The 10,104-nt window shown below is 34.5% G+C and overlaps 1 protein-coding gene across 1 annotated transcript; it reads right to left on the minus strand.

Moving 5' to 3' along the window:
- Positions 1 to 210: 210 nt before the first annotated feature.
- On the minus strand, positions 211 to 9,043 carry LOC132547091 (DBH-like monooxygenase protein 1). Its single transcript, XM_060210848.1, has 11 exons — positions 8,831 to 9,043; positions 7,898 to 8,047; positions 7,373 to 7,549; positions 6,619 to 6,702; positions 6,097 to 6,273; positions 4,513 to 4,615; positions 3,889 to 4,055; positions 3,247 to 3,429; positions 2,351 to 2,410; positions 979 to 1,218; positions 211 to 312 (listed from the first exon to the last, which is right to left on the minus strand). Exons 1-11 carry the CDS (start codon positions 8,885 to 8,887, stop codon positions 211 to 213), a joined length of 1,500 nt encoding a protein of 499 aa, XP_060066831.1. The 5' UTR covers positions 8,888 to 9,043.
- Between the last annotated feature and the right edge of the window lie 1,061 nt (positions 9,044 to 10,104).

Genomic DNA, 10,104 nt, shown 5'->3' on the forward strand with positions numbered 1-10,104 from the left:
TTTTTAATAGGCTTTAGAAACTAAATAACTCATAACTCATGAAAATATATGACTGATTTTTTTATTTCTAATCTAAATTACATTACTTCACCGAAAATACAATTTTCTTTATGGATGTGATCACATGTAAATCACTCTTCATCTCACATGTCTACAGAGGGTTAAACCAATTGTGAACGGGGTCACTTCACGTCTTTGCCATCCAAAAGTTTACTTCCGGTCCTGCGTAGAACCAGAAATATGCTGGCATTGGGTATCCGGCGGTTCTATGTAAGGATGAGCTGCAGAGTTGTCCTTGCTAGTCGTATTTGCCTGTGTTAAATTAATCTTTTTTGTATCATTCAACATCTTCGGCAATACAAGAGTCGAAGTATATGCAAACAAATGCAAATGTTTACCTTTTCGGAGATTTGATAACATTTTTGTGCTAAAAGCACAAAATACACAACATTTTTGTCTCGATAAAGCATCACGGATGCAGTCTCTGTTGCTTTAACACTACTGATTATGTACTATATGATTAAAACTAAGTCGACGATGACAAATGTATATTATAAAATCAATTCACAATGCACCAATATCAAAGCCTTCGGACAAAAGCTTAGTTTTCAGTTTTAGATGTGATTGTGTTTACATATTGTTTCGTAGTTTTGTACATTTAAAAAAACTGAATCTAACCACAATTACATAAATCATATCGTTATAAGGATATCTAATTTGGCCCAACTTACTCGAACATTGATAACAATTCTTCAAGTAAAATATGATTGGGTTCACCTTGCACGAATATTGTCAATGATCCTTTAAACAAAATGTATTGGGCTTCACCTGACCACCACATTTAAGTAAACAGGGTTGATTTTACATTCTGCAACTAGTTATCGTCCTTAAGGTAAATAGAAATGGTCATTTAAAGAAAATTGACTTGGCTCACCTTACACGAATATTGTAAATGCTCCTTTGATGCATATTTCTTACCATGAAAGCATATGTGTCTCCAAAGGTATGCTGATAATACAATGAATTTTCAACAGCTGACCGGAACTTGGCTCTTACTGCAGGGTCTGCCCAGTCCCAGGACTTCACTTGAGAGTATATGTGTGCAACGTCATTTGTGATTGTGTTGTATAAGGGAAAACTCGAGCAATAATCAATGGGCATGCGTGGATAGTAAAGAATGAACGCCTCGCACATCTCATCATGTGTAGAAAGTCCTCCCTTTAACATGATATACAAGTTATCGACTACTTTATCAAGACATAAATAATAACATTTACCAAACCGATACACTTTGCTGTTGCAAACATTAAAATACGTTAAATACTGGCAAAAAGTGGTGTCATATTGCTGTTGTTGCTTATGGAGAATTTAATGACATGTTTTACTGCACTTGAAAAAAAAATAAACCAAATTTATTTTCAAATGATATCTTATCATTAAATTCAAACGAACTATCCATTGAAAACGCATTCATTTTAAAAACATTTCATTTTTACGACTGAAAAAGTGACGAAAATAGTCTTACTTCCTCGTAACCTTTCTAAGTTGTAAAGTAAAGTAGATACCAAGTTTTACAAAAGTATAATTTTACTGAACGTTATTAAATAACATGACCTGATTGGAGTACAGATCATCATTATACAGTATCCTATGAAGCTCTGACGCTGGCCAGTAAGGGGTAACGTTCAGATGACCTGCATTTTTCGGGCAATGAAAACCCGTCTATCATACGCTTGTTTGGCAGCGTGTACAACTCTGAGGAACCGATTGAACATTCAGAGGCTATGTTGAAAATATTTTAAGGCTCACTTCATTTACTTTTGAAATAGTGAAAAAAACAGCAAATGAGATTCATATACAACGCATACTCCATCCACTAAGTACACCTTTTTGGTTCAAAGGCGGTTTAGGACGCAGTTATCTTGTAATGGCTGAGATGTTATTATCATGATTTCAGTTAAAAGTTCAATATTATAAATAAATCCACGTCTTTTCAATATCCTATCTTGTTTCTGGAGTTTTGTTTTGTTTTTGTGCTTGTTAGAGATTTATAGATATAATATGGAACGGAAACAAATGGAAAATGCAGCCCACCACATTAGTTAGATACGTTTGCAAACGTTTGTGAAAATAGCATTTTATTAAACTGATAAAACTCTTAATTGACATCACAATACATACAGATGTATGACTTTATAGAGTTTAATGTCACATTAAATAGGGAAATATTACCCAATCATTTCTCCCCTGACAAAATATATGTAATTTGTCATGTGATTACACTATATACCATAATATATAACATATAGTTCGTCAGTACATTACATTGGCCTCTTAATGCGTCACTTACCAATGTAATATTTCTTTTGTGGCTCGAATCGTAAACACAGTTTAGCTCTAGGGTGTCAGTCTAAAAACAGAAAAGAACAAACATCCAAGCACCAAAACAGATATTCCATGTTCTTGTTTTTTTTTTTTTTTTGTTTTTTTTTTTTTTTTTTTTTTGTCAACGCTTTACTAGTATCAATATTCAATTCCACTCATTTGAGTAAACATTCTATAAGTTTTCATATTACATTTTGAATGCCGTTTATATTAAAATTTCATATTTTTGTTATAATGATAAAGTGAATCTAATAATAAATTTCATTATTTTTTTTATTTTATTATTGCCAATATGTTTTACTTTTGATAAAGCTTCAGTTTTATCTAAACTGCATCCCAAACAACAAGACGAAGGAGGGAACATACAAATCTCAGCGATCGATATATGTTACTTTACTTTAGCTGTCTTCGTCTATTTAAAGGTTCATTCGCGTCAGTTTAACCGATCTTAAATTTCTGCATGTTACGTTTCATCTCATTTGAATAGTGGCATGATTCAGAATATACGTTTGACCCATTGACGTTTTCTAAAATTATCTTATAAAAAACATAAATACATTTAGTCGTTGCCTATGAATTTTCCTCAGCTGTCTCCTACGCTACGAAATTTGGGTTCTTAGCATACCTTACGAGTCCTAGAAGGATGAAACAGATGTATGGTGCAATTTAATTCATTGTTTGGCTCTATGTATCTAACTCATCATTTGTATTAAACGATGTACAATCTTTTATAAAGGATACTTGTGGATATGTCCTTCAATGCAATGAATTCGTAAGAATTGTCACCTCATAATAAGGAAAGATTTTAAAACTTATCAGTAAAGATCATAACAAAAATCAAAATGTTAAACAGTCAACTACCGGATATATCGTTCTCTCTTCTGAAAGGTAGCGCATGTCTTGATAATTAAAATCATAATGTTTATCCACCGCCAGAGGTTTGAGTTCGCTTCCATTTCGATAGAGACGTGTCGCCATTTCTTTGCCGAGTAGATGGGAGTGCTGGAGAATCGCAAACGCCTTTATGCCCTCTGCTGGTATTGCCTGAAATCGAAATAGATTTATTCTTATTATATCAAGAGGAATCGTATGTAAATTGACGTTTTAGTTTTTTTTATCAGAAATTTTCTGATTGTGTGAGTATATAGAGAAGGACTAATATTTGTACGCAAAATGCAGCTTTTTTCTTTTTTTTCTTTTCAATTCTCGATGAGAAAAACCGTCTAGTCTCGCCCACTTGATAAGGCTTGGAGGAATTAATGGCAACACGCCATCTATGTAAGAATATATTTAATAAAACTGAAGTAATACGTGTGTCTGTTCTGAAAGGAATCATGTCATCGGTGAGTATTTTCATTGATATTGTAGCCTCATTATGATTCTCTGTTCAAATTAATGAAATACTTCAGATGCATAACTCAGTCAGTTCAGCACAATTGTCGTTCATCAAATTTAACCTAAGCATTGGCTGTATGATATATAAATATCAATAAATATGCATACCTTCTCGAGGAGTTTCGAAGAACAGATCACTTTGGATAGGAAGTCGGTTTCCATTGGAGGAATGACATGCATTGAACTCACAGACATACCAAAAAGAAAAAGTCCGGCGTCATGTGTTCGGAGTGTCGGTGTCATAGTGATCCGGATTCCAGAACTGTCCACAATGTCTGATTGATGAAGATTTAATTAGTGTCGTAATGATCTCATTAGGAAATATTTCTTTTTTGTGATATGAACCTGACCGTGACCTTCTTAGTTTGCCTGACGGTTCTGTTGTTGTTTTCCCAATTCCAGGATGGCAACTTAACATTAAGTAATTGAATTGACCAACGTTTATATGGCGTGTTTTCGATTAAGAAGAATACGCTTACCAATCGAGGCTTTAATCATTGGTGTCATTTTTTCACTTCTCAAGGGTTTCAATGCCAATGTTTTGTTTGTTCCTATTTGTCCTAGGTTTCTACTTTGAATCTGCTAGATGTAATCATGATCTTCGAAACGGATTTGCAATCTGATCAATTGGCTGTAACGGCCTATAGCAGAGTAAACGATCCCCAGGGTACACATGGTCTTGAGATGAAACATGGGGAAGTCGACCTGTATAGAAAATAACTAGGTTCATACCTGATCTTGCCAAGGGATTATCGTAGTGTGTTTCCATGATAAAGAAATCGGGGTCGGCATCTGTTCCGAGTGAGAACCCGACGTCTGGCGGATAATAAAATGTCTATAAACAGAAAAAATGTTTCAGTACAAAATAGAATAGTTGTTTTAGATAATGCAGCATAGAAATAATAACTACTTATTGCCAAAAATGTGTCGAAATAGGTCGATAACTACAATTACAAAGGTTCACATTTTTTTTTTATTTATTTACAAAATTATTTTCTCTTTTAAGTACAAAAATGTCAACTGATTAGAGTGAATGAAATCAAGGATAGATCAGCGTTTCATCAGAAATCAGTTCACTCCTTTCACGTATTCACATCATTGTGTGCACCAGAAATCAGTTCAGTCATTCCACGTATTCACATCATTGTGTGCACCAGAAATCAGTTCAGTCATTCCACGTATTCACATCATTGTGTGCACCAGAAATCAGTTCAGTCATTCCACGTATTCACATCATTGTGTGTATCAGAAATCAGTTCACTACTTCTATGTATTCAAATCATGGCTTTGAATAAACACATTAAACATTACACTCCGGGTCAACACTTGACTGCCCTCTGTTACTTTGCCCGCTCCGTAAGGCATTTTACATAGGATCACCTTTTGAGAGCTGTCTGTTATACCTCTGGACGCCAAACATGCATTAGTGTAAGGTAATGGGGTTCAAGTTCATTGTCTAAGGACACAACCACGACAGACAAGGAAGATTCAGAATCAAACAGGTTAAGTACTTAATATGACTTCTTTCCTTTCCAGATTCAGTGATTGATCTGTACGTGCATTTCCAGGTATACAACCCATTTGATTACAACTTGTATTGTTATACATATTTTTGCACTTTGTTCTAAAATTATCTGATATAAAAAAATATCATAATCCATTCAATTATAAAGCTACTGCACCTCCCCGTCTACATTTTGATTTTTCCCGATCACTTTGGATTTTCTCAGTTTCCTCGTAGACTTCGACATTTACATCCTTAGCATCACTGATGAGTCCTATAATGATGAAACAGCTGTGTGATGCGGTTTAACTCATTCTTAAGCTCTACTGTTGCAGCCTCTCAATATGTTATAAAAGGTGTTATTCTCTGAGTGAATTTTTGCACTATCTTTGAGATAGCAGGTATTAGACACTGCTCGCGACTGTAAGTCCTCACGATTCGCCATTACATGTATGCCACGTTTTAATTCAATCGAATAGTGGCACGGATCAGAATATATATGTGTTCTTGAAGCTGTTCTAAAATTATCATATATGAAATTTGCTATATTTATTAAAATATGAGGCTACTGCCCGTCTTCCCATCTTAATTTTGCTTTTTCTTTCGATCACTTTCGATTTTCCTCAGGCTTTAAGCTTTAGGTCCTTATAATCACTGCCTTTGAATGACGAAACAACTGTATAATGTTTAATTCATTTTCTACCTCATAATTTGTATGAAACAATGTACAATCTTTGATAATTGTATCAAAATTCGTTTGTGCCTTTTGTATAATCTTTCTAGAGTTTGTCCCATCTCTCATTAATATTTACCTTTCCTCCGACGGCCCAGGCTATGAAAGACATTATCATGCAATCGGCCACTTCTTTTGGCGTATTGGTATAATTGTCGCACCGGAATTCGTAATGATTTAAAACGTGCTTAGGACATCTAAAGATGACCATATGATGTACGTTTAGTTCATTCCCAGGTGTTATGATTGGCTCGTACTGCAAAAGGTCATATAATTAACATAGGTTTTATCACCGGTATATTTGGATACAAATTGGGGTCAATTTTTCAAAAACAATTATCTGTTAAAAAACAAATAAAAAAACGGAGCAATAAATTCGTTTCCCTTATATGTATTACTAAATGTTATTTGTATCTGATATTATAAAAAATTAGTATGTACCATATCCATTCTGATATTCAATCCAATTTTATATTGGTTGTTTACCATTCAATCTAATTTCTGTATTCAGTTATATTTCTAATTATTTTATATCTTTAAAGTGAATATCTCAAAAATTATGTAATGCATATATTAAGAATATAACAAAATCTGAATCAACCTTGATCATGTGATGTTTTGAGCCAAGGGCAGGTAACTGGAAGGTTTTGCATGCGTACGTGGTGGTGTCAGATGGAACGTGATACTATGGAAACAGGATAAAAGAATAGATTAAAAAAATTATTGAATCTTTATAATGCAGGAAAGAATTCGATACTGAAATCTAATTTGGAATTGGTATACAGAATAGCTTCGCATAATCCAATACAAACATGCATCTATCCTGCAGATGTTGGCAATTTGATGTCAGTTAAAACAACAAGAACATACCAACATTTCAACATAATCATAACCCAGGCTCGTGTTCAACCTGTATTATTGTATAAAAAAAAACTAGGACAAAATATGAACAAAAGAAAAACCTACACGGAGACGTCATTGTTACGTCACGTCCGTGAATGTTTGGCTCCATTACACAATGTTATTTGACATGCGTAATACGCAAGAATTTAAATGTTATATCTCTGAATTCATTGTTTTGTTTTCACTTTGCTGTTGGAACGAAGTATGATATTAAATAACAGATAAAAATTGTCAAACATTTATCCATAAAATCCACTAGTAATGCCGTCAAGAAAGCTTTATCAACCATGAAAAAAACTCTTCCTTCCCATCACATACTTCGCTAAAAGTGGAAGGCTTTCCTAAGCTGTTGATGGAAAGTATGACAATATAACCCAAATCAAATAACACAGTGTAAAAAAGGTAGCTGACATTGTCAATAGAACATTTAAAAGAGAAAACTGTAATCTTACATTGTCAGCAAGGAAATCAAACGTGACTATGTCGCTGGGTAGTTGGACATCATCAGCTGTCAGTGAGGACGACAACAACATGACGCTCTTTGCTCCCCTCCTTGTGGCACCATGGTACGGTATACCACTCGTCACGTCATCAGGATGGTAGGAGAAGATAACTCGCGTTGTGTCCGCCTAAAATACAGAATTTGCTCCATATATTTGTTTTAGTTGACTACGTTAAACAAACACAGATATCATTCGAATTCGTAAGGACATGCCTTCTTTGTAAGCTCCTGATCTGGAAGTCAGTTGCGATAAATAATTTCTTATTTCAAAAATATTAAAACGATCAACTAATAACTATAAAGAATAAAAAAATGGTTGTAAAAATGGACAACTTATTTATTGAATGAAGATTAATTGTAGATATATTACAAAGTAAACCCCCCCTTCCCCACCACCACCACCACCACCAAGAGTTAGAGTCAGATACTTTTACTTCTTGTTATTAACATTATAATCAAGATTTTGAACGCATACCGTAATAACAATATCATCAGCAGTGTCACATGTGTTGAGTTTTCGCACAAAAGTAAGAATGGTACCGGAAGCAGTTTCCTTGCCAGCGATTAGAAACCAGTCCTGTGATTGGTCGACTGTAGGAGGTGCATGCGCAGTAGTGTGATAATCCTTGAAAGACATTTTACATATATATTCTCTAAACTGAAAATAACCTATTAATAATATATTATCACAGATAATCGCGAACGAAATCGATATTTATTGATTTAACCTATTCCACATTATTAAACATAATACATTCTTTTTTAAATATCTTTATTACTATAATATTATAATGTCTGATTCAAAATGAGAAGCGTCGACACTTTTACTACAGTTTAGAACCTCAGACTTCATAACTAGCTACATCGCGTCTCAAAATTGCATACAAATAATCACATAGGGGAATAGCGTCTTCCAATTCAAATCTAGAATCAGATGCAATGGTACCCGAATGAAATTGACTTTATATTGTAGCTGTTTCGTCCTACTAAAACTCATCAGTAATATCAGGTGTCTATTGTATTGAAACTTCGAAATGTAACCGTTGAAATGGAAATAAATCACTTTGCTTTGAAAAGTTAATAAACAGATGGTCCGACCAATTACCTTCAACTAAATTAATGTTCATAACTTAAACATAAATTGGTTGCTTCCATGGGGAAAGACATCGTCTAAATTTAAACAGTCGTTCAAAATTATGCAGAAGTATTCTATGGTAACAATACAAATTTTGTTTGCTATAATCATGACATTCATCCGTTTCATTCCATCTAGCGCCATATATAAATTATCAACGCCATAAGTATAAGTTTAATAAAGTCTTACCAAACATCAAAAGTAACAGTCTTTGCTAAATTCCTTAGGATTACTGAATTATTTTAATATTATAAACAAGTGTTATAGATGTACCTTAAAGTAAGTTTGACCGTCCTTGACCCCGCCTACGATGACGTCAGCCGGGAACATCTTGCCGTTCAGGGAGAGTCCGAATCCAACATACCCGTGGGTGTTTACATGGGTCTCAAAGGTCACGTGAGTGTCGTTTGCTGTCCAAAATAGCCAGTAATCACCATTGGCATCCAACTGTACATAATGTTCAAAATGCCGGGTTGGCGTCGGCTTTGATATCTGAAATTTGAAATCTGATTTCCACATGCTACTCCGAAATGAAGTACAATATATCAACTTTTATTTTGATTAAATGCGATCCGCAGCTCTCAACACATGCACTTATCTCGCATTCATTGGGGCGCCGTCCGTAACACATGCACTTATCTCGTATTCATTGGGGCGCCGTCCGTAACACATGCACTTATCTCGCATTCATTGGGGCGCCGTCCGTAACACATGTCCTCATCCGTTGATCAACATATGTGCCGTTTGAATAATTACATATACCATATCTAATGATATGCCACGTGGTTTCATAACATTTTGTTGTCATAGTTTTGTTTCATTTCGCCAATGATTTTATTTTAAAATCTTTCACTTACATTGCATTCAAAATGGCGAACAGATTTCTCGCTTTTCTACATGTGTATCATTGGTCTGTCCACGCCAACAGACTATGTTTACAAACAGTAGTTACTTGATAAATATTCACACAAAAAAAAAACCTGGAAAAATGCATGATTTTTCTATCTCGCCCCATCTGTCTAGTACTTTTACATGAGTTTTCGTAGAATTTTTACGCATCTGTGTATTCATCCGCGTGTAGGCGTAGATGACACCTACACACTTGTATTTCAACTAAAACGTAGGTTATGGCGTTGTTAAAATTTCAATGATTAATTTATTTAATTAATCATACTGAAAATAAAATAGAAAATATTCACTTTAAAATGTGTTGTATTTTTGTAAGTGCAGCCTGCATTGTTTACGCGGCACTGTCCGAACGCTGTTTAAAAACGAAGAGGCTGTGTGGATAGTTTGAGGCTCCCACGGGATAAGCTAAACTCTGATGAAATATTGCATAAGTTTCATAGCAGGTACGAAAAAAGGTGTAACATCCTAACCTCGGCTAACGCCGATGTTACAGGATCTTAGTTATACTCTATTATAGGTAACAGATCTAATGAATCTGTAAGACTCTATAAAATGCAACATGATAACACTAAAATCTATTATTGTTGTGACATCAGGTGTCAGTTAACTCGCCCAGTTGAGTTTCTCTTGAAACAACA

The sequence above is a fragment of the Ylistrum balloti genome, unplaced genomic scaffold (genome assembly GCF_031769215.1).
Source record: "Ylistrum balloti isolate Yb309-2 unplaced genomic scaffold, AGI_CSIRO_Ybal_v1 Utg369934, whole genome shotgun sequence".
Lineage (NCBI taxonomy): Eukaryota > Metazoa > Mollusca > Bivalvia > Pectinida > Pectinidae > Ylistrum > Ylistrum balloti.

Excerpts from the sequence above, each read along its gene's own strand:
- LOC132547091 (XM_060210848.1), bottom strand. The coding sequence starts at position 8,887 with ATGTTCCCGGCTGACGTCATCGTAGGCGGGGTCAAGGACGGTCAAACT. Across the intron at positions 8,048-8,830 it reads ACGGTCAAACTTACTTTAAG|GATTATCACACTACTGCGCA; the intron begins GTACATCTATAA and ends ATGTCTTTCAAG. Across the intron at positions 3,430-3,888 it reads CTTCGAAACTCCTCGAGAAG|GCAATACCAGCAGAGGGCAT; the intron begins GTATGCATATTT and ends TTTCGATTTCAG.